This window comes from Brachyhypopomus gauderio, chromosome 8 (assembly GCF_052324685.1).
Source record: "Brachyhypopomus gauderio isolate BG-103 chromosome 8, BGAUD_0.2, whole genome shotgun sequence".
NCBI classification, from domain to species: Eukaryota; Metazoa; Chordata; class Actinopteri; order Gymnotiformes; family Hypopomidae; genus Brachyhypopomus; species Brachyhypopomus gauderio.
The window spans coordinates 21,021,786-21,047,562 of NC_135218.1; the positions used below are offsets into that span (position 1 = coordinate 21,021,786).

A 25,777-nucleotide genomic window follows, 5' to 3' on the forward strand; every position below is an offset into this window, starting at 1 on the left:
ATGACATAAATCAGACTTTAAACACCAGGATGATGAAACAAAGTTTAATGGCAAATGAAAAGGCAACTGGCCTGATTTTCCAGGGTTCTTTCGTGTGAAACGTTTTAGGGTGCGTCTACAGGAAGCCCAATGTGTGTGTGTGTGTGTGTGTGTGTGTGTGTGTGTGTGTGTGTGTGTGGTGTGTGTGTGTGTGTGTGTGGACCAATGCTGGAGGTGTTTTTGTACCAGTGTTCTCAGGCATTGAGGCCTGGTCCGTGTTCCTCTCCTTCTTGAACACAATGTTGCCAAACTGCATCACAGCTGACACCACCTTCAGCATGGCTGTAAACGCAAAACACACAACACAACCACAATTGGTCATTCTTTAATTACTCGATCATGATGCAATGACTGAATAACACACACTCTCACACTTACATAAAATCTCATCATGGGAGAAGCTCATGATATGCATAGCTTCCATGGTCTCTTGGAAGTTGTCCTTGTCCTGTTGGCCAGGAATAGGAATGTTGCCGTTGGACAGGAAGCGGTAGCTATTAAAGCCCTCCAGGAGGAGATCAGCTGCCAACAAGCACAAAAGCATTAATCATCTCAAACACTCTCACTCTTCCAGACACCCCCCCCCCCCCACACACACACACACACACGATTTGTTGTTTGTTAATGGCACGAGATACCATTAAAAAAAAAGAAAGAGAGAGAGAGAGAGAGAGAGAGAGAGAGAGAGAGAGAGAGAGAAAGAGAGAGAGAGCCCATCTCCCAGAATTCCAAGATTAAGCAACAAATTCTAAAATACAACTGACCATATTAAATGAAGTGGACAGTATTAAATGTCCTCAAAGTTCCTTGAAATGAGGAACATGTGAGCCTGTCAGCTGAGGTTCTATTAGATGAGAACATTTTCCAAGGGTTCCACACAGCTCCTACTGTACCAGAGTGGGCTGATGAGAGAACCAGGGGGAGACTCACATCGTAGGTGCTCTCCTGCCCCAGCCAGCAGCTGGTAGAAGATGTGGAACGTCCTCTCCTCCTTGGCCTGTCGGATAGCTCTGGACTTCTCAAGAAGATCTGGACGAAATCACTTAAGGAAAGTGAAGCTGACATTTTTGCTTCAGGGAACCACCATCATAATTAAAATCGTTATGTACCAAAATAAAGGTAATGAAAGACTCAAAATCACAGCAGGATACAGGTCTCAATATTGGCCCCCACTATGTATCCAGTTACATCAAAGTTGATGCGGATAAATTTGCCCTGTATGAGGAAGAGGAGCAGAGTCAGGCGTCACACACTGGATCACGTTTCACAGACTGAGATACATGTCAAGTGAAATACATACAAATACACCCACTTGTAGAAAGTGAGAAGGAAAGTATCTATATGCATGACTGAAAGAATGTGTGTGTGCGCGTGCACGTGTGTGCACGCACAGGGAGAGGTCCGAGAGCTTTAGCTTTAGCTAGCATTTACCAGGCCGTAGTTTCCAGAGCTTCTACACTAAAAACAGCATGTCATAAAGAGCCCAAACTGTTGGAATGTGGGAACAGTTTCATTGCTATACCATATTAAAAACGCTCCATTTACAGTTAATAAACTATAATTAGAGTTAATTCAGAACCACTAACTCACCAATGACATTCCACACTGTGACTAAGAAGACTGTGGTGGTGCACCGAGATGAATTTCTTTTAAGAGAGATTTATTTAAAGAAGCATCTTGGACAGAAACAGGGAAAGGGTGTGGAAACCAGGATCACATGCAGTTCTAACGGTTCTACTTACAAAGCGTGAGGAGTTGTCATTCTTCACTGTCTTGGCATTACCAAAAGACTCCAGAATGGGGTTGGCCTGCAGGAGCTGTCTCTCCAGCTCACCCTGTAAAAAACAGCAATTCTCTTTAAAGAAACAACAATAATACAATAAAAACCAGCACTGTAAAACATTTGAATAGCTGTACCCACATGGTTTTGATAAGCATGGAAAAAAAAGTTTGGATGAACTCTGCATCTGATGTGCACTAGAGTTGGGCGATACAGACTAAAAACTGTATCACGATATTCTCAGAACACAGCAGTAAAGATTATCGTTATTTTTTGACTACTGTTTATCCAAAAAGAAACATTGGACTATAGTCTGTTTGAGGTTAAGGGAGAACATTAACTTCGTCATGTTTGGATTCTATGGAGAAGTGCAGCAAAATGCAACTATGGGGCAGTGTTCTGAACTACATGCTAAAAACATTAATATCACAAGGCAAATGATTATCAGCCTACTATGATCGCCCAGCGCTACTGCACAATCACTCTCAAAAGCAAAGAAACACAGGTATAAAGAGGGTGGTAGTTCCTAAGTGGCCATTAGCCATCGGACTCAAACACACTCAGAAGGGTCAGAACAGAAGGGGAGTAGCACTGCTGTGCATGACCAGTGATAAAGCCGCATGCAAAGAACAGCCCAACCATACTGGACCTGGGACAAAATCTACTGGACCTGGTGTTGAAAATGGATCCCCTAAATTTATTATCCTTTTTTTTTTATCACAGATTAGTACAAGTGAGATAGCAGCATTGTTTTTTTTTTGATTGACAGAAAGAGAAAGAAAAGGGGATAGAAGGAAATAGGACAGAAGGAATGAGTGCCACAGCCAATCACAGAGCACACGGACATGCTGCTCGGGCCTAATGTTTCATTTGAGCCTTTTCTTCCCCTAGCAACCATTCCAATTCATTTTCATCTGGGAGGTTAAGATCATGAAAATCCCAGAAGTCCCAGAGCACGCCTTTCATCTAGCCAGCACAGATCGGTCACATGACCGCTGACAGTGCCGCCTCGTTCTCCTCTGCGTCCGCCCTGTGGAGGTCTCGCCCCACCGCTACACGCTCTCACAAGAGCTGCGGTTCACACTCTAGCTGGATGTTGGACTCTACTGCAGGGTGGAATCACACAGCCCAGCTCAAAGTATCTGGTCCAGAGGCCAATTCTTTAAAAAAGAAGCATTTTCACTCCTCGTGTGCATTAGGTACACATACTTTAGTATGGTGTGTAACAGCTGTACCGCAGTGTTAGTGAAACTACTCTGATCGAACGGCTCCTGATATCAAACAAACTCAGCTGATCCGGAGCAGATATAAATAAAATGTCCTACAAACCCAATTAAAGCTGCAGACCAGTGTCTTTTACAGGCAGGCGCATTTCTAACTGAAGCCACAAGCCTGATGTTACTGGGGAATTCAGAGGAATTTCCTCGTATAATCAGTATAAGGATCCATAAGCCCACAGAGCTGCATCATAGAGAACCAGTGAAGAGCCACCACACCCACAAACCTATATACTGGCAGCCCAGTGGTTGACCACATGACAGCATGTTTGCATGAAACATGCTGTTCAAGAATACCGTGTGTGTGTGTGTGTGTGTGTGTGTGTGTGTGTGTGGTCATCCCCTGGCTCAAGAATGGTGGGGTTTTCTATCCTTTTATGGCTCCTGATTTGGTGAAGCCAGTGCCTTTAAATCAGAGCGCACCAACTGCTGTGCGGATATTGTGGGCTCAGGTTTGAGCCTTCATGTCACCGAACAAACACAGCAGTGCAACATTCTCTAGTACACGTCTGTGTGAGATTACGGGATGAGTCAGGCCTGGTACAGGCCCATTACAGGCCCCTCAAAGAAATCTGCACAGCTGAGTAAATCAATTTGACCTCTTCACAACAGGCTGAAGTCTGGAGGCTTCGCCCCACTCACTGGAGCCAGACCCAGTGTGGGTGGGGGTGGAGCATGAAGCAATGAGAACATCTGAGCTGATACAATAACCCTAATACAATAAAAATGTAACAATATGTATTTTATGAATAAAACAAATATGCTGGGTCAAAGACGTACACACAACAACAGAATTATCTGGTGTAAAGAGTTCCACAATGACATTTAACATTGTGACATGGCCTAAGTCCTGATTAGTAACTATGATTGATATAGCTGGTGACTGTGTCCATAAATAGGGTTAGTGGGAACCCACCCATTACAATAAGCCACAAGCATTATAATAGGACCACAATAGGCAAGTCTAGGGAGCTCTGTGCGGATCTAGGATATCCATTCATAGACGTGTCCCAAGACAATCTGTACATTTGCTCTTCCAGTAGAACTGGAGCATTACAGACAGTGGACAGGATAATGAAGGAGGATTAATTCAAACAACCCCAAACCACCAGCCAGGGAGAGTGAAGTCTGGGATGGAGTTACATGTTCCATTAGACCAATGACCCAGCACATGTCAAAATCAGGCTGAGATTAAGCTTGTGGAATTACCTTCCTAAAGTCCGGCCTCCTAGTGCACTGACCATAACTGGACTGCACTAAAACGTCAAGTCCATAAAAGAAAACGAATCTGAATGAACTCAACCAATTGTGCCAAGGAGAGTGGTCAAGGAACCACTTATGCCAGAAACATGTTGACGGCCATGAAAAGCAGCTAATCAAGGGGACGTAAGGCTAAGGAAACACCACGCAACTGTCTTAGTAAGAACATTTTCAGCTTTGTGCATGAAATGGGCACATTTTTTCTTGAAAGTTAGTTCACCGGACGCTGCCAAGCCAGACTAAGCAAATGCTCAACAAATTGTGGTCTGTTACCTTCATAAACAGCTCTGTTTGAATTAGCATACTTGTCTCCTCAAAAACACCTAATAAGGCAAAGAACCCTGCCAGACTTCATTCATAGGTAAGGAATGGGAAACCAATCTTTCTTGGGGATGCTCACACCAGTCCACACTGTCACTGTCAATGTTCTTTTCAGACTGAACATTGGCATTAGATGATGCCAATCGACTTTACACACACACACGCACACAAATCTTTATACACAGATCAGTGACCTCTTTACACTTTTAAACCCAAATTAACAAAAGCCCTAGAAAATGAAGTGTTAAGGTGGATAGCAAAGAAATAGTACAAATGAGAGATTTACTAGACAATGAGAAACGTAAACCATGCAGAGCAATAAAAAACGGGTGAAAAAAGGGCATACTGCCATTTAATCCCCCCACTGTGATATGTCAGGAGGGTGACTGAGGGAGAGGGAAAGAAGAGGCTACATGCTACTCACATAGGCTAGGGCCCCACTCTGAAACCAATGGGCACAGGCAGTCAGTTACCGTGGAAAAAACAAGGGCTGATTCATGATCATAAACATAGGAAACACTTTTAATCACTGCATCTAGTGTCAGTATTCTAGACATTTATTCAGTTTAATAGGTACTTATGTGTTATGACACAGTGACATGGCAAATATTAGAAACCGTGCTGTGCACACACATGCTGTTAAAGTGAAGGTTAAAGAGGAGGACACAGATGGACAGACAAGGTTAAAGAGGTGGACACAGGAGGACAGGCACTAGGTTAGAGGAGGACAGACACTAGGTTAGAGGAGGACAGACACAAGGTTTGGATGTGGTAGTCACTCCCACTTTCCTTGTAGCATTCAGCATGTGGCATTTAGTCTGCACAGCATGTTTTAAGCTCATCTTCTCTCTTTAGCCTACACACGTAGACTTCTTGTTCTCGTAAAATTTCCAGAATGTGGAAAATCTCTATCGTTGAACACAACCATTGCTGGCCATTTATCCGTTTTCCCTCTATTTTTTCACCCATCTTCCCAAAATATTACATGTAGGGTTTAAATACTCCAATTTCAGTTCCTGTCAGTCATGTCAACAATAGGTCATGACATCTCTATCATCTAGAACAGGGGGGGGTCAAAGTCTGCTGGGCCAGAGTCCAGAGCCTCGTGATGGATCTTCATGCAGACCCGCTAAACCTGTTGACTGAGCAGCTGAACAGATGGTGTCCAACCCTGGTGTGAGTCCAGCTTTGGGGACTGACCTGCTTAAATGCACTGGATTCATCTCGTCAATCAACTGCTAGGTTTAGCAGGTATGGCGGTTTTAAGAGCAATCACCAAACTTTGCTGGAGTCTGGCCCTCTGGGACCAGATTTTGACAACCCTGATCTAGAACATGCAAGTATTATACACATGTACATGAAAAATGTGAATTTTAATACGATAGATTAAAAACAAAAAATATGAAGTACTTGATCATGCAAGAAAGACCAAAACCCTCCAGTGTGCTGGGTGTCTTTCTACGTTCTTACAGCATGGACGATTACGGCCAAAATTGAACAATTATTTACTGTGAAGTTTGAACTAAGAACGTGAATACGAACCCACCCAGAACTACCACATTGTTTAAACATGCAGTGCAGTCTAAATGCTTGCGATTAAGCAGAGACAAGCCAGTCGCTGGCATGTGCGCCCAACCCAGCTCAATCGGGTGTGAGGCGGGTGTGTGGGGCGGGTTAGTGATGCATGCACGTGAGCGGAGCTCAGAGGAGCGGCGTAGAGGAACTTGCCTGGAGCTTCAATGCTTTAGGTGACTCTGGCTGTTCATATGCAACAGACAAATGCAAACTGTTAGCACTGTGGAGGTCAAGCCCAGTCCTGGAGACCCCGTGACCCCAAGGCACTGCACAACTTCAGCGGTTTCCCGCTCCAACACACCTGAAGGAATCGGCTAATTATGAAGCACTTCAGAACTTTGTCATTCATCTGAGCAGAGAAACAATGAGCTGTGCAGAGAGACGGGCCCCCAGGTCCAGGACAGGGGACGTTGTGTTAGAGGGAGTCCAGGATTTCTGGACACTGAGGGATGTTTTTGAGATCAGTTCTGCTGTAAGATCGCAGTCAGTAGGACCAGTGTAGGCAGAAATACATCTGATCCAAGATCAGTAGCATGAAGGTGCTTTGCAAACATAAGCCAGTGGCGCGCTTATTAACGACAGACGTCAGAGCTCTGGGTTAACGACGTACTACTGATACGGTTCAGGGCAGTAAAGGGCACAGCAGCCTTCCACTGGCACAGAGACGCAAGCTGTCGCCCACTAGACAGGGTTCACTCTGTTGTGGACATTTCAGATATGAACCCTGAGGTGACTGTATTACTAGTGAAATTAGACAGTCAGGTGAATTATTGTGCCTCATCAAACTCCATCATACCATAACTGACAGATCTAGAAACTAGCGAGTACAGTTATATCAGCATTCCTGTGGGACTGCTGCAACTTGCATTAGTAAATTATGGTTTAAACCTGTATAGAAGTGTGTGACTCCATTATACACACACACTCTGCCCAACCCAGAGCATCACTTTTTTCCCCCTCAGTTGTCCAGATTAAGAGACATCATAGTACAAAATGTTCTGATTGGCTAATGCTTAAAAGCCATGAGCAGTCACGTTTAGCATGACTCCTTTTCGCTGTTAGCGTCTTTAGCATTTCTGGCTAGACTAGCTTTGTTCTGGTCTAAAATGTGTTCAGTGGAGACTTTTAGTGACTGCAGTGTAAATGAACCAAGATGAACACGAGTCCTGTGTTGAGAGGAGTCCTACAGCAGGGGTGCAGAACACGTCAAACATCAGCCAATCACAGGCCACATCCCATCATAAACTCCATTCACAGGTATGAAGGAGTCACACAAGTACTTAACACTGAACTAGAAACACTGCTACTCAAATGCAGATAACTGAAGTGCTGTGAAATGTGCAATGGAGGAGAAGGCAACTCACTGGAATGTTGTGGTCCTTCCTGCCTTTGTGAGAGGAAGCAACGTGGGCTAGGTACTGGATCACCTTCTTGGTGTTTTCAGTTTTTCCTGCTCCAGATTCACCTCTGTGTGATCAAAAATGATTATTACAGAGAGAGAGAGAGAGAGAGAGAGAGAGAGAGAGAGAGAGAGAGAGAGAGAGAGAGAGAGAGAGAGAGAGAGAGAGAGAGAGAGAGAGAGAGAGAGAGAGAGAGAGAGAGAGAGAGAGAGAGAGAGAGAGAGGTAGCCTAGAGGGGTACGCAAATAGGCTACAATAACATGACAATTTCTTTTTAATTTTGTGAATGCATGCAAATACAGACAAGACAGACCCCAGTACAAAACATTTATCTGGGTCTTAAACAAACACTAATCCAAACACATCCGGAGCCTCAACTCTGTAATGCGGACCAGATCTGGACTCTGCCATTTATTACTTCAGCGTTGTCTGCAGTAGCTGAAAGCACCACAGATCTTCAGAGGAGAGAGAGTACTCACTCTGGGCCCAGACCACAAGCCAGCAGCCTACATCCCACACACTTCACAAGATTTAGCTCCTACACAGGCCCATTGGAATGCACACAACAGCATGCAAACACATTTCTCCTGTACGCTGCAATAAGTAATATGGGGCCTAGATATACAGATCTTTTCATTTTCATTGACATGCTGGCTGTGTAAGGCCAGGAAAGCTGGAGGTTTGGGTCCCTGTACTCAGTCTGGGTTCAGTCTGCTGGTTGTAAATCTGCTATTAAGGAACCCAGGGATGGAAAGTGACGTAGTCACCGAGGGGATTAGCTTACTACTCCACTCGCCTACCTGCATGAGACTTACGCAACTCAAACTGTTCATTTTAAACAGCTGCATCTACTGGTTAAATCGGCACATTGTGGATTCTCATCTCAAATCTCATTCTTTTTCTGAAAACATTATAATATATATTCAGGATAGGGACATAAATAAGACTTATTTCTTTTTAGCTATGTCTCTGTAGGGTCTTGGTTTTCTGCATCAGTAACGACGGGGTTCAGAGACCCTGGAGTGGAGACAGGCGGTGAGGGCAGGAGGACCTCAGAGGGCCTCAGAGCTCCGCTGTAGATCAGGAAGCCTCCCCGTGGAAGCTGCAGGACTCCTGTTCTCCAGAGGAATGCACATCTGGCTCATATTCTCACACGCCGCTCTGAGCTCACCCTTTGCTCTGGGCTCTTCTAGGGTCAAAAGTTCAGAGGTGAAGGAGCTTGACTGGGTGAAGAGGGTTAACCGCAGCCATCTTCTGAAAACACTCCTTCAGTTACTCGTGTGTATGGACTGTCTATGCTCTTACGCCCAGACCACAAGAGCACACAGGATCAGAGATGCTAAAACAGCCAAAAATTCCGAACATGCTATTCCACCCACTCTGCCTGGGTGCCATTTTATGTTCAGGTACAGTTCATGCTAATAGCAGCAGAGAGGATCAACTGACCTGCTGACATATTTTGGATAGCACACATACAGGCTTAAGGGCATTAAGGGCCTTCAGGAGCAGCAGAACTGTCGGCCTGATGGCCCCTGCAGAGCCTCACCTCAAGGGTCCAGACAAAGACCACAGACAGACATGGAAGCATGTTGGGTTACTCACGTGCACAGGATGGATTGGTCCTCACGATCTGAGAGACAGAGAGGGGGGGGGGGGGGTGAGAGGGAGAGAGAGACGGGGGTTTTATGAAACTGCGTACCTTACAAATGCCCTCAGAAATGTTGCCAATTGTTCTTCAGTGGCCAAAATGAGCCTCTTCGGTTCCACTGTTATCAATAAATCTTCTAAGGGGTTCAGGTTGCTACTAGTGGCACTGAGAGCTGTTTGAACTGAAGGCATCAACAAATGTTCAAGACCAGACCCATGCATCAGACTAAAGCCAGACTAAACCCAACATCGACTGCACTTAGTCTGTTGAGGAGCAAGAAACCGTACTTCACAAGCAGGTCAACCTGAATTAAATCTGGCTCAGACAGCAGCTCCAGAAGGCAAACCAGTTATGAAGCTGGCAAGATGAAGGAGAGCTTGGAGAAGTTCACCTTTTTCTCTTTGTGCAAAACAGCTGCTAGACAGAGATACAGCCCAGACTGACATCAACCAGTCAACAGGGTTACAGTGAGACCTTTCTGCCATAAACACCCCATGTCACCGTACACCTCAGACAACAGGAACTTGAGGAAATAATTCTCTGCTCTCTGCAGAAAGCTCTAAATTAAAACAAGCAACTTAATTACTCATGCATTATCGCCCTGGCACTCCCCACCCACCAGTTCATTATTCTGCAGAAGACTTTGCAGTGCAACAGCATGTATAGCTAAATACCTTTGCAGTTTGTGACTGAACGCATCAACCAATCGATAGAATCTTGGCATCAGTTATGGAGGAGGTCTGAGTACAATGTGCGACGGTCACTGCACGTACACAGAAACAGCACACAATGACCTCAAAATACTACAACTGCCAATTTCCCAGGATTTAGATTAGATTCAAAGACAGCAACATTAAGTATGCAGAACTGAGTGTGCAGATTTTTATACACAATGACACATTAATCTTCAACATCCATCCACGGCGCTCTGGAAACATCCAGAACCAAATGAGCAGTATTTACTAAAGCGTGTAATATTGCTCAGTTTGATACTAAATGAATCAGATCTCGGCCTAATGGAAAAGAATCCTCCAATTTCATTCCCTGCTTCGAACAAGCAAGACAATTAATGAACAAGAGAAGTGGACAGAACAAGCAGGACACTGTCAGCCACAAGGTCATTGACACTGCTGTCAGCATCACCATGCAGCCCTCCACAACTACAGACTCACCAGCACTGAGACACCAGACTCCACAACTACAGACTCACCAGCACAGAGTCACCAGACTCCACAACTACAGACTCACCGGCACCGAGTCACCAGACTCCACAACTACAGACTCACCGGCACCGAGTCACCAGACTCCACAACTACAGACTCACCGGCACGAGTCACCAGACTCCACAACTACAGACTCACCGGCACCGAGTCACCAGACTCCACAACTACAGACTCACCAGCACCGAGTCACCAGACTCCACAACTACAGACTCACCAGCACCGAGTCACCAGACTCCACAACTACAGACTAGGGCTGAACGATTAATTGCATTTGCGATAATCTCGCGATATTTTAAAACGCGATTCTCTAATCGCAAAGGCTGCGATTTAAACGTGACTTGGGAGCGAGCCGAGCCGAGGACGAACAGAGCAAACCCGAGCAGGAGGCAGGGAGGTGGAGAAGTGAAGTTAACACAGCACTTTAACTTGTTGCACAATGGCTTCAGGCTCGACAGAAGCTGACACAACTGAAAGTCTAATACCAAAGAGGGGCAGCACATCAGTTGTGTGAAATTACTTTGGCTTTTAAAAAGATGCTGCACAAAGTCAGGTACCCTGCAAAACGTGTCTTGCTACTGTTGCTACGACGCGAGGTAACACTACAAACCTCCTTCAGCATTAAAAAAACACCACAAAGCCTCGTATGATATTTGTAAGGCTAAAATACCAACGACCAGTGCTGCATCTTCAAATATGCAAAAGTGTTTCTCTGCGCTTATACAGCTTTAGTATGCGGTGAGCAGCGAAATACCGTAAAATCACGCATATAGGCGCAATAAGATTTAAAGCACGGATGAATCGCAAAAGCGTGCATAGCTTGACCGCGGTCCAGCAGACAGGGTTCACTGACCGAACCGTTTGAAAGTGTAACTCCTTATGGATATAATTCGAAGCGGCACGCTGAAATGACTCGGGCAGTAACGGAGTTCATAGTGAAAGACATGATGTCCGTTAATATAGTGAACAAGCCCGGCTTCGTGGCTTTGTTAAACACACTGGATATGCGCTACCAAATGCCCTCACGCACATATTTTAGCCAAGTTGCTATACCTGCAGGGTTGCCAACTCTCACGCATTGAGCGTCTTAGACTAAAAAGTTACTAGTTCGCTCTGGCGCCAACCACAGGCGATCGATCGATCACGATATAATAATAATACTTAAATTTAGTCCATTTTACACCCCCCCCCCCCCCCCATAACAAATTACGTTCGCCACCCACTCCAGGTTCAAGTCTCACTCCAAGCGATCTTGAAAAGTTGCCAACCCTGAATCTGAGCTGTATAAAAAATGCCGAAACAGAGTTTCCTGAAAACAGTGGGAAAATATCGCGATTTTAAATCGCAATCGCAATTTATAGATAAAAAATTGCAATTAGATTATTTTCCAAAATCGTTCAGTCCTACTACAGACTCACCAGCAGAATCACCAAACTCCACAACTACAGACTCACCAGCACTGTGTCACCAGACTCCACAACTACAGACTCACCAGCACTGTGTCACCAGACTCCACAACTACAGACTCACCAGCAGAGTCACCAAACTCCACAACTACAGACCAGGGCTGTCACAATAACCGCCAAATTGTAATACCGCGATATTGACCTGCCAACCGCAGGGAACTGCAAGCAACAGTCACACCGCGATGTTCGTGTTTTCTTTTTTCACAAGGTTCTTCTTGTTTTACACGCAAGCCACCTCGCTGCGTGTGCGGTGGATGTTAATCATTATTTAAAAACGCCAACTGTTCGTATCCATTGCTGCTGAATGTCTGCTTTTTTATGGAAACAATGGCGGCCACTCTGGTCGCAAAACCAAATGCGACTTCGCCAGTTTGGGAGCATTTCGGCTTTCAACCGAATGAAAAGGGAGAGCCGGACAATTTAGACGAGGCAATATGCAAAATCTGTGCTTGAAAGGTTGCTGTGGTCAATGGGCCAGTCAGGCCCTTCCTCAGGTCTTCCCCAGTCATCCTGCTACTGAGATTTAGCGCTGGCAAAGGTGACCAAACATGACATTCAATTATTCCCGCTGTTAAATAAACAAACAAACAAAAGAACACGTAGGTTTGAAATACTTGAATTGTCTAGATGCAAGTATTTCAAAATAAACATGTATTTTCCTTGACAAGAAACAATAAAAAAGGAAATAATTACACCATTGGGGACTTGGAGAATGAAGTTCTCATGTCTAGCCTTCTGTATCTAATTAGCCAGTACATCAATGTACACTTCTGTATTATTACCTTTTTTAATTATTATTATTTTTTTTAGATTTCTGAGAAATTTCACAATTGTTTTTTCTCTCTGAGGGATAAGGTACAATAAGGTGCTATTAGAAATAGAAAGAGTAGAACTCCACAAATGCTAGCGAACATTAATAAATGCTACTGCCCATCAGGTCATGGGTCACTGGGTTCATATTAATAGGTGCCCTCAGGCTGCTAGTGCTGGATCTAGTGCTGGATCCACAGGCACTAACAGTGGCTTCATCACGAGGGTCCACCTTTGGACATTTACTGACCAAAACTGCACGGCACGAAAATCACTGTGTGAACTCTCTGCAGTTGGCGTCTTATTCAGATTAACATACATTTCATTTGCACTGACGTTAAAGTGACGTGTGACTCCTGTCAGTCATGCAGTGCAGTGGCGAGAGGTTCCTGCTAAGAACTCACCAGGCAGATGGCCACAGTATTGCTGGCTTCCTCTCCCACCACCGAATATCAATTCTCTCAATTACCGTCTATTTTGGGTTTTTGTTTTTGTTTTTTAAGCAGCAGTTTGATTATATAATCCAATTTAGAATTTTTATTGACAACAGTATCAAATCATGCATTAAGGTATGGGGCTAATTGAGTATTAAAGCACATTACTGGCATGTATTACTGCAAGGATTATACTAGCTCAGTACAGTGGGAACACCAGCTGGAAATCCTACCCACTTAAAAGGACCCATTGCACCAAGACTGGTACAACCCAATTTATCATGATGATACCAATTAAGGTTAAAAACCTATAGTTTTTTTGTGCCAGTGTTAACAGTTCTGGAGCAACATCAGTCTTCAAAACGCTTTGCCAAGTCCACAAGCACTATATTCACATCAACCTGTCTGCCACATTTTTATCTAATAAACTACGGAGCCAGTCCTAGGGAGGAAACCTCCACAAAGCCCTCAATCTTCAATCACCACACAGCCATTCTTCTAACAAATTCATTACGTTTAACGGCCTCAACGAAAAGGCTGATTCAGGCTTGTGCTTCGGTCTGCTGCCTCAGGAAGAACGTTCAAGTTTATAAGCGCAGCAATTAGCTGTACGGTCCAGAACTGCCGATGCCAAGGACGTCTCCATGACACGGCATATCAAGCAGTAAGAGGAGGAAAATGACAAACAGGGGCTCAGTAAGCGTAGAAGCTCACGCCCCCACCACCATAGCCATCTCTGCCCCCTCTTACTTATTTATGGGCACATTTACTCCAACATTTGATACTGTACTTACCTTCATCCACAAGGACACTGAACATAAACGAGAAACACACTTGTAGCCTTGTGGCCCAAGAAATAGAAAATAAAATGCTACTTCACTTGTCACACTTCACGTTGGTGCCACAATATTACTGAGCATTAGGGAAGGGGATTAAGGTAGACTAATGTATAACAATAGTCAGACATAAGATGATTGTCTAAGGTCACTGATATGAGAAAGATCATTAGGGTTGCACAATATATTGTTCAGCATCCTTATTGCGGTGTGCGCATCAAGGACAATATTTATCATATTTATTATAGCTATTTCAGTCTTTGACTTACAATCCCTACGTAAAAAGTACGAGTTAAAATATTTTAGGAATTTAAAATGTAATAAAAGTAGGGGTGAAACGCTTACTCGAGTAATTCGAGTTACTCGATTACAAAAAGTGATCGAGTAATTTTCTGTGCCTCGAAGAATCGTTCATTTTTAAACTGTATTTCGCACCGACTAATTTTAATGTAGCGCAACACGCTTACGTCACCCACGCGGCAGAGGTTTTTAGTTGAGAAGCGGGAATATGGAAGCAGCAAGGGAAAAGAGCGACAACGTACTTGAAGAAAAGGGCTATAGGAAAAGACAGAAAATGTCGAAAGTATGGGAGCATTTTAGGCTCGACAGCAAGAACAATACAGTGACATGTATTCGGTGTAACATAGTCCTTGACTACCACAACAGCACATCTTCAATGCTGCACCATCTTGGCCGAAGACACGCGGAATGGAGCGGTGGAGCCGGGACAATGTAAATTTTATTTACAACAAATTAATGAGATTAACATTAATGTACCATAACGACAGCTCTGTGGAGTGCTGATTTTTAGCAATACTGTCGAATGTGTGGCTAGTTTAGTACAACGGAGACAAGTTCTTAATAACTTAATACAGGCATTATGTAACAGCGCTGTGGAGTTAAGACGATAAGACGATAAACAATAAATAAATTAAAGATAGCTGAGCTACGTTACCTTAGCAGTTATTTTAGCAGGAAAGAATATGATATTGATATAGTTTTGATACAAGAAATTCTAAGATGAAAGTAATTGAATTTTATTTATTTACTTGTGGTATTTATTTCCATTTGCATTTTCAATTTGGAAATGTATGTTGTGAATTAAAAAATATAACTTATCTAAAAAAGGAAACCGATTGGTCAGTCATTATTAAGTGAAATGTCTTGTTTTCTCTTTTGTATTTTTAATTGCTCAACCAAGCAATTCTGTTTTATCCGATTACTCGATTAATCGAATCTAATTTTCAGGTAGAGTACTCGATTACTGAAATGCTCGATAGCTGCAGCCCTAAATCAAAGTACCAAAAATGCAGGAAAACTAGCCAATCACTCAAAAAGTGCCAAATTTTTTTTTTATTCTGGTATAATGCAACAGAACGAATGGGTACACACACACACACACACACACACACACACACACACACACACACACACACACACACACACACACACACACACACACACACACACACACACCTGGAAGGAGTCACTGTTCATGGATATCTGAAACTGCAGATGCAAACACCTGTGCATCTACAGTAGAAATGCTACTGATCTCACAGGAGTGAGAGAGGTCCGCCTGCCACCTCGCTCAAAGACTGCGGGCCAACCCTTACCACAAAAGTCTTTCCATTCTTACCAACGTGTCCAGGATTCAACTGCATGGCACTCACTTTCATCACTTCCCATAAAGCTGAGCACTGAACATAATGAGTTGAGCAGCCCTGACCTAGCAGGTCATATCCACATCCAGCACATACTCGGTGACTGAGGGAGACTACATTTCCCTCCACCCAGTGCTGCTGCGGACACTTCCCTGCTAATGCAGGAAACCATGGATAAATCTGAATTAGCACCTTTAGCCTTACTCCCTCGATGAGGTCAACGAACTGTAAGAAACTCGACTACCGACACGGAAATCACATCAAGTCACAACAAGCGCACTAATGTGACTCATTTTTTAGCCATTAAACGCATGTCTTTCCCATCATTTCCTCTGGGGGACAGCAGGACACTGGCCTCTCTACTCCATGTTGGGCAAGGAGGAAGCCTGCAGATGAAATGTTGCTGAGGGTGTTCCTGCTGCTGTGGATATCGGTCAGGCAGGCACGACCGAGGTCAGCGAGGGACACAGCTGAACAGATTATGAGAAGTGCACACAGCCTCCTCAGACTGATACTAGATCGGTCAACCCAAGACTTGACAGGGACTTCAGTTACAAAATGCTCACAAAAGCATTGTGAGGTCATCATGACTAAAGCTCCACTTCCCCTTCCCCACGTTAAGCATCCGATAAAATTCGTCCCCCAGCTACGAGACCTCTAACATTCCAGCGCGTTTTGAGACTATAAGAACGTGGAGTTGTAGAGGAACCACCAAACCAACCAAAGAAAAGGTAGATTAAACATTTAATGCTGGTAGACCACTACACCACATATACCCAACCCCCACCCCACCAACTCCTACCCGCCACCCAATCCCCACCCAACACCCACCCACCTACCCAGGACTCTGAAGAACGCTGTCTGCTATCTGTCTAACTGCAACAAGGGAGCTGATAGAGTCTGAGGGCTCTTGACTTCCTTTCACCGTCTCTTCACACAAAGCCATTAAAACAGCTTTCTGAGAGGTGACGTGCTCTTTACTGGAATTCCTGAGAGGGTCGAAGACGCCAGAGAACTGACGTAAAACTATAAAACTGACGGCAAAAGGCTGAAAACACCAAGCTGACAACAGTAAAGCAACAGAATCAGTGATCAGTGACTATTGGAGAATCAAAACACCATGGTTTTGCATATAAAACTGCACTAGAAGTGCCATGCTTGGCTTCACACAACTGAAACGTAGCCAGCGTCAGTGTGCGTGAAGAGAGACGTTTCTATGTACCACTTCGTTCCAAAGAGGCTGCTCTCTTGCCCAAGACACAAATCACATTGAGGATGTGGGAATCGGTACAAAAACAGACCTGTATGATTTTGAGGAGGAAAGAAAACAAACATTACCCAATTATCCCTTGTGACTCCAATAAATGAACAGAATCAAGAAAGAAAACAGGAGAATGGACTCAAAGCAGAATATGTCTGTAGAACAGTTATATAGTTTAGCTATAATAGCTAAAATATACAATGTACGATGACGGCAGACAGGCCCCAGGTCAGTAATTACAGCGGGGGTTAATGTACCAGCCCCCCCACTGCCCCAGCCAGCCCACACCCCTGCACAAGATTATCCAGACAGCATTCCACACATTTCACACCACATCAGCACCAGACCAGAGAGACGCAGGGAGGGAGAGAGATGCAAAGAGACTGAACAAAAGAACAAATGAAAGCCTAGAGACTTAAGGGCAGTAAGTGAGCCTGAGTAAGTGTTCAGGATGGGCCCACGGTGTTGGGGTTGTGGGGCGATGACGTGTGGCTGGAGGGGATGATGGCTCTCGGGTGGGGGGGGGGGCCCAGACCGCAGACAAAAGGTCCGGCCACTTCAAACTGACGCTGCCGGTCACCCCGAACGCACGGTCGCAACACACACACACACTAAATGGTGAGTGTGTGAGACACACACGCCTGCAGCATGTGCAGCGGGACGCATGCAGGCCGGGTTACTGCTGGGTTACAGACGCAGCACTCTCTCCATTTGGCACGCAGCTGTACAGACCCAACAGGCCCATTACACGCACAATTGTGGGATCCTTCTGCACCACACACTGAAGCCCAGCCTCCATTAACCGTCTCTCTGACATTATTCAGCCTTTAAGAGAGGAGATGGGCATTCAAACAAAGTTTGGATGCATAAAGACGCAGTGATTGAAAGAAACATGGTAAAAGACTCCTCAACAGCAGACTGTTCGTGTAACTAGTAATCTCCTAAATGATGAGGTGGCCTGGCCTCAAATATGTGTTTGGAATTTATAACCAACAAATGTCCAGTTTGACTATTTTAGTATTGCCATATGGTACAAATGAACAGGAGGGAGTGAAAAAAACATTATGCATGTGTAGATATGCTATTTTGTTAATAATCACATGTTGCTCACTTACAACATTTTATGTATGTCTAGTTATTCTCACCTTTGGAATGACCACATAGACAATGTTTGATGTGGTTTTCATATACACACACACACACACACACACACACACACACATATATATCAACCTCACTGAGCACCTAGATCAAATATGACCTAAATGATTAGTCACCAATTATTTGTGGACACACACTCACACCATGATGTCATAACGTTGTCATCACTAAAAGCATACACCATCCTAGTTTAGGACCAAACTGTTCAAAAGCATAATGGTCTTGGGTGCTGGCCACCCAAATCATCCCAACAGCTCCATCCCTTACAAGTGCTTTTATGTCACAAATTCTACAGGAATGAAAACACAATATCAATGAGATATGTGCAATGTGCAGGGAGCTCAGTGGCAGGAAGGGGGCGCTACCAACACCCAGCTGTCCCCGCTGAACTGTGCAGGAATGTAGCATAGGGCTGTTTGAAGGATCCAGCCTCTACCCAAGAACGCAGAGGAACCTCCCCTCAGAGATCCAACTCGCTTCCTCAAACCTGGTGAGGTCTGAGCCGCTACACACCAAATATGCACATCCTGCATTCATGGGCAGAACAGCATGCCTAGCATATCCTTCAATATACACGCCAAGTAACGCTGCAACATAAACATTAAACGTCCATTTAAACATAAAATACGTTAGCATAAACCGTGGTGATCCGAGATCTGCCTCTGAGCCACTACCAACAGAGGGGGCTGGTCCTACATCAGCAGGACACTAGTACAGACCTCCCAAATTGAGCGGAGTGACTCAGACATAGAGACAAGAGCGTAGTCCTCGTCACTGAGCCCGAGTGATGAAAGGGACGGGCATTCTTGGGTGCTGAAGGAAGTGCCCCGTCATGCTCACTCACTGAGGCATTGGGGACAAGTGAGCTCAGACAGGCCGTTTGAGCGCGTGGGCTGCACGGAGCTGCCCGGCTGCCTGCCCACCTGCTCCGACCCGACAGGCACGTCACTCACTGGGCCACAGCTGCCCGCCGCTAATGCCTCCAAGTCTCCTGGCTGTGCTGGTGACATGGCTGGATTTAGAGCTGATGGAAGAGGGAGCTGATCAAATCACTGGCCAAGCTGAGACAATGGCTAAATGGAAAATTATAACAGGGTCTCCAGCACTATGTGCTTGGACCCTAAAATTGATTCTGACACATACAAAAGCCCAGGAGGAACAGGACATGGAGTTGGGGAGATATTTAGGGAGAGGAACATCACCACAGAACTGATGGCAGAGAGAGCTCCATGCACAAAGGGCAAATCTGTAGTACACTTCTACTTACTCACCTGCAATCTGCTTCCGAATATAGATGTCGGCCAAACCTAAAAATGCTTAATAATAAGCTTTTAATAGTCTCAAGAGCAATTAATGTTTTTTTAATTATTCCAAAATATGGTAGTTATGTTTAAATACATTCATGAAAAGAAGCACCGGAATTCAGTCAGGACACTGCTAGAAACTTGAACAACTTTGATGCATGGCTCAAATGCTTTGCTACTTAGCCTAGTTTACCAAGTTAAAAATAAACTGTACTGAATCTAGATAAAGCAGATCTGGCTATACCGGTGTCAGGTCAGAGATAAACAGGATAAATAGGATGCTGAATAAGAATGCATGTTCGGTACATTTCCCTACCGCCACTGGCTTTTCACTGCACTCTGTTCTCTGGTGTACAGTGAAGGCAGGTGTACCATAGCTGTAATAAACAGCCCTGTCTACTCTTCCTGGGCACTTTAAGAATGTCTTTGAAATGTAGCAGATATGCTTGAGAGTTCTGTGGGCTCCAACAGCTAAAGTATGGACGGGGGTTTGCTGCAAAGCCCTGGCGTCAGTTCAAACAACACGGGTCTGAAACATATTACTGTCCATATACTGGTTCTATTGGTAGCAGCTGGGGCAAACCACTGCCGACCCCATGAGCCTAGAGTCCAACATACACTACTGGGCAAAAGAAAAGCCCAACCGGCGTCGGCCAGAGGAGGATGGGTTCCCTACTTGAGTCTTGGTTCCTCAAGGTTTCTTCCTCATGTTCTTAGGGAGTTTTTCCTTGCCACTGTCGCCCTTGGCTTGCTCATTGGGGCTTGGACTCAGACACTTGTAAAGCTGCTTTGTGACAACAACTGTGCTATATAAATTAATTCTGATTGATCGATTGAACCCAAAATTGCATAATGTCAAGTTCTTAATAGGCTCATCAGCAAATAATTAAGAATTTATTTTGAATTCACAGACATGATCTGAATTTTATATCAAACATTCATTTTCATGATTTTATTTTTGTGCACAAGAAGACCATGGAAGTGAATTTCCATTTACATATTTTTACCCAGACAGTCAGGTCCCACCGGTCTTGGGGAACCTTTATTTTTAGTACTTGTTAATTTTCTGACCAGTGTTGTTCTTAGTATCATTAAATAGACATTTGCACTTGGCTCATTTTTTTATACTAGGAATATACATACATAAACATACTCCAAATGTCTTCATGAAAACTACCCAGAATATTCTTGCACCAGTCAGAATAGAGTGAACCCAAAAAAATAACCATCTTCAGGCAAATGACAGAATTAATCCCTCCATCCCCAACAGCCTGATGAATGCAGAGGACTGGAGCCTGATGACCGTGGGTGAGGGAGAGGACAGAAACCAAAGGCCCAAAGGCTGATGTGCTTGAGGAATAAAGTTCTGATGAAAATGGTCATGAGTCATGATGAATTCGACAGAACCACCAAAATGAACAATGGATGACCATGGAAGTCCAGAGCATACGGACACACGCAGAGCTCGGTCATCAACAACAGTCCAACTAGAATTCACCACCAGGGTTAGAACATCAACAACAAGAATGTGGCGCAGTACGCTGGCTGACTGAAAGTAGTCCAATATTCAAAGGTTACGCATTTACTATAATCTTAAGGATAAATCAGTATTAATGCGCTTTTTAAAAATATGAACAAAACTCAATCAGGAATAGGACACCATAATAATAATTTTATATAATGTGTGTGTGTGTGTGTGGGTGTGTGTAATATATTACTTGTAATCAGTATTTTTTGCACATTACAATGCAAATGGATATCGCCGACAGTGTGACTGGTCTGGTCCTAGTTAGATCTTTGGCTGTGGTCTACAGCCCTCTCCAAATTCCTGTCCAAGTCCACTTTATTTATTTAAATCTCGGTCCTTGAAGATTTCATCTCTTTGCAGTACGAGTATTTGGTCCCCATAAGACCACCGGTGCTCACATTCTTGGGTTTCAGCAGATGGGGGTCTCCACAGTTGAGCTGCTGAAGCCATTTTCTCTTGAACCCAGATGGTTTCGTTTAAGTGAAATCAACAGCATTTCCTGAACAGGCGTTTCAAGCTTTGATAGAGTTAGCCCTCCGTAACCCAGTGGCTGCATTTAACAGCTAGTCAGAGATTATAGAAAGTACCTAGAAAATTAACTAGTGGGGTATGTGTGAGGGTTTTTTTTTGGGTGAAAGGGTCAGCATGTTAAAACCATGCCTCTGTACAAGCTAAACCTCATGGAAAATGTTCCATGATCATCTACAACTCAGGCCCACAGAGTGAGGCTGCCTTAAGCATTTTATTAACACATCTGCACTTCATTCTATGGTACAGCAAAGGTAGAAGAATTGGCTCCTTAAGCTTTCATTACTTTCAACAATTTCAGTGTCAGACACAAGATCACCTATTAAGACCAAAGGATTCGCATTCAGAAGTCAAATGTTGACACTAAAACAAACAGGGTTCAATTATGTTCAGACTTATTTAAATCAAATTAATCTGAAGGCCAAACAATGTGTTAAGAACTTGGGTCTGACTTTTGATAATGAGCTCAGCTTTAAATCACGCATCACGACTACATGCAGGACAGCTTATTTTCACCTTCAAAACATCGCTAAGGTCCGAGATATGCTCTCTCCTGCTAACAGTGAAAACTTGTCCATGTATTTATCACATCAAGGCTAGGTTATTGTAACAGTTTCATCTGCTCTTCCAAAGAGCTCTATTTCTCACCTACAGCGAGTTCAGAACGCTGCTGCAAGGGTCCTGACCCACAGGAGAAAGAGGGATCATAGTAGACCTGCACTTCACTCACTACACTGGTTACCTGTAAGCTTTAGAATAGATTTTAAGGTTCTAGTGATGGTTTTTAAATGTCTTCTTGGCTTTGCTCCTCTGTACCTTAGTGAAATGATGGTTAGATATGTTCTAGTCAGGTATTTTAGCCACTATAGCCCAAAGGTCTGGAACTCTCTTCCTGGGGAGCTCAGAGGCATTTCATCCCTGCACAGCTTTAAGAAGAGCCTCAAAACCTTCCTGTTTAGATCTGCATTTAGTTAAGACTAAATTGCTCTATTACTTTATCATATTATTCTATTACATTATTTTACATCTTATTTACTTTATTACATTATGTTGTCCATTATTTTAATACTGTAATTTGTCATTTCACCATCTTATTTTATAATGTTTTTCCTTTTTATCTTTACTTTGTCTTAAATGTTTTTTTTTTATCTTTGCTTCCTTTTAATGTTTTATTTATTTTGTTGCATGTATGTATGTATGAAAGGTGCTATACAAGTAAAGATTATTATTATTACCACCAGTGATGCCACGGCCACCCACAACAGAGTCCACAAGAACAACCACATCAGGACAGGAATGCTACTAAGGGCTTCACTGGGACTGCAAATTAATAAAGAATGGAAACAAATGACAAGCTTTGGCAATTATGAGATGAATAACCTGCACACTTATTAGGTTAACAGTTAAAATCTGCATAGCTTGCGAGCCCCTGAAAGGAACCAGGCTAGCACACTTCTCTAGGGAAATGAGCTAGCCTGCTTTCAACCTGGACGCTAATTACACTGACATCCACACTACCATCACCTCACAAGTGAAACACGTGTAGGTGTTTTGGGCTGGTAGGACCACTCAACAGTGGGAAAAGACCATCTTTGGTATTTCATCCCAAGGAGCAGGAGACCATGTATTCTGTTGATGTGCTACTCTTAATGAGACTTTAGGAACAGTACATCTCTCGAACCAAAAGGTGTGATCCAAAGTGTGATCTTAATCGCCTTAATGTTATCTTAAATGTTCGTAAGCCAACTGGTGACATGCAGGCAGGCGTAGTAACACAGAAGAGACTGAGGACCTTCCTCTTACTCTGAAGTCCTCAGGGTGTTGGAGCATGTAGCAGTCCTTTGTATGCATGCATGTTCTTCTAGAAGCAGTCATTGGGGTTTGTGAATCCCAGCCAAGTTCGAGCCAGCACGTCACAGCATACACTCACACCCCCCCCCCCCCCCCCCCCCCAACTCCAGTTCCCCATACCACCCCCCCAGCCATACAAAGGCATCATTGTGCACCACAATGCAGGTCAGCCACCCCTCCACAGCCTGCCGGCCCTGCCTCCAGTCTGGGAGCAGTGTGGCCTGGGCTCTGCCGCTCCTGCTCTTACCACAGGAACCACCATTTTATCTCCACTACACCTCCAACTGCTGCTGCCGCCACTCTGAAAGAGCTGATGGAAGAACAACAGCTGAATGGACTCTGGAATGTTCCGGAAAGGAAGAGCCATACATCGTCTGAGGGTCAAAAGTTTTTTAAAAGTGCTTTAGTCAGTTAATTCCCCCTCCTCCCCCGTTCTTACCAATTCAAATAAACTGAGAAATATGTAGAACCTTAAATATTTATTTTAGCAGTGCCATCAACACGTATGTAAAATAGGTGCCTGAGAAAGCCTGTTTGAAAAGCAGCATTCTGGACAGGAGGATTGTTTCGCGTTTACATCGACCCCCCTACCAGAAACTTTATGAAGACACCAAATGCCCCATTTCTCCACTACACCTGTTTGGGTAAGAAAAAGCAATGGAATCCAATAAATGACCAGGTACTTGTACCGTGAGCAATATGCGTTCCTGTAAAATTCACAACCAAACACGTGCTAAAGCAAGAGTAAACATTGGAAGTGGTTTTCGCCAGGCAAACAAGTAAACTGGATGAAACTGGACGCAGAATTAGTTACATCCTCCTGAACAATTAAACAATATACATGGTGCACTGAACTGCCCGAGTGACTGACTTTACATAACAAATCAATTAGCTAAATCCTCGTCACTTAGGGAGACATGTAAAGTAATGCTCTGAATGAACTGCCTTCACAGAAATATATTTAACGCTGGTCAGCTGCATCAAATTTCTTTGTAGCTAACAAAGCTAACTAGCAAACACAGGCACTGACTGAAATTCATGGAATCTCATTTCAAAGAAACGCCAGACAGTGAAAACACAGCTATTCTCACAGCAGTAAATGGTCAAGAGCTTAAGTGTTTTTATGTGGTAATTATTTCACTAATCGGTATGCTACATTTTGTAAAATTCACAGAGTAAAATTCCAACAGCATCACTGAAGGGAGCTTCTTTTTTTTTTATTAAAAAAAGGGGGAGAGAAAGAATAAATATGGAAAAGAGAGAAGGGCAGGGGGGAATAAAAAGGGAAGGGAGCTGAGGCAGATGTTAGAGGCGTTTTGTCATCATATCCAGGAATGGAGGGCAGATCTAAAAAGTAAAGTTTTCACTTAACCACTAGAAATGGGATTTTAAATAAACCTTCAAAGGCTAGGCAAAGTACAGAATGACAGTTTTACTTCAGAAGAATTTACATCTATACTGGGTAAGCTAGCCTATATAGAAAGAACTCATTCTTAAACATGCTGCTAATGACCCAATTCAGACCCGTAGTACAGCTATTTTTTGAGTGCTCGTTGGAATTAAGGTTGGCAGATCAACCTGGCCAAGAACATTTTAGCCCCAAAGTGACTTGTTGAGAGACAGTATACTACGGCTACACACACACACACACACACACACACACACACACACACACACACACACACACGGTATGATACAATACACACCTGGGAAAGAAACAAGCTGGCTGCCACCAGTCTGATTACTTTCAGTCCCATAAAGATTAAAGCTTTTAGATACTGATAAACTCTGCATACGAGTACCTGCCAAATTCCATAAACGGAAATGTAAAACCTGACATCACAATAATCCAACTATGATCTAAAATTAAACAATTCGAAACACCAAAACTTCAATGCAACAATCCAGAAAATCTTCTCTTATTTCAATATGATTTTACTATTTTGTGTCGATTAAACTTTGCTTGGACCTTAGACACTGCAGAGCTAATGCAGCAAAATGCTAATGAGCATGCTAACGAGCCGGCTCAGTCATCGTGCAAACCCATGTCAGAAACTAATTTAGCATTTCTTTACTTTGGCAAAATAAATTTAAGAGTTTTAACTTATTTAACAGTTGAATACTATAATGAATTATAATAATCCCTAAAGGTGCTGCTGAACCACCATCTTTAGACTGGTCCATGATAACACATTGAAAGCTTTTTTGTTTTGTTCTGTTAAACACCTAAAGCTGTACTGGAACCCTAACCCAGGAAACACACTGATCTGCCTCTTGGCTTTAACAGTGGCTGACAAGTCTGAGCCTCTGATGCATATCATCTTTGCTTTCTTTCCTCAGATATGCATAATTCCCCAGCTGGAGCTGTACAAACCCAGAGCCCACCACAGAGAGCGCGCACACACACACACACA

General features: G+C 43.7%; 1 protein-coding gene across 13 annotated transcripts in view; it reads right to left on the reverse strand.

Moving 5' to 3' along the window:
• myh10 (myosin, heavy chain 10, non-muscle) overlaps positions 1–25,777 on the reverse strand; it is a 58,107-nt gene that overhangs the window by 25,186 nt on the left and 7,144 nt on the right. For 6 of the 13 annotated variants that reach the window (XM_077015366.1, XM_077015374.1, XM_077015368.1 and 3 more), the window contains exons 4-12: positions 9,255–9,282; positions 7,617–7,719; positions 6,406–6,435; positions 5,102–5,119; positions 1,782–1,874; positions 1,191–1,254; positions 970–1,068; positions 418–561; positions 226–321 (exon numbers count right to left, since the gene is read on the reverse strand). In XM_077015366.1, coding sequence (XP_076871481.1) covers positions 226–321; positions 418–561; positions 970–1,068; positions 1,191–1,254; positions 1,782–1,874; positions 5,102–5,119; positions 6,406–6,435; positions 7,617–7,719; positions 9,255–9,282 — 675 coding nt within the window. The remainder of the gene's footprint in view (positions 1–225; positions 322–417; positions 562–969; positions 1,069–1,190; positions 1,255–1,781; positions 1,875–5,101; positions 5,120–6,405; positions 6,436–7,616; positions 7,720–9,254; positions 9,283–25,777) is intronic. The other 7 variants (XM_077015377.1, XM_077015372.1, XM_077015371.1 and 4 more) reach the window with 2 other exon arrangements.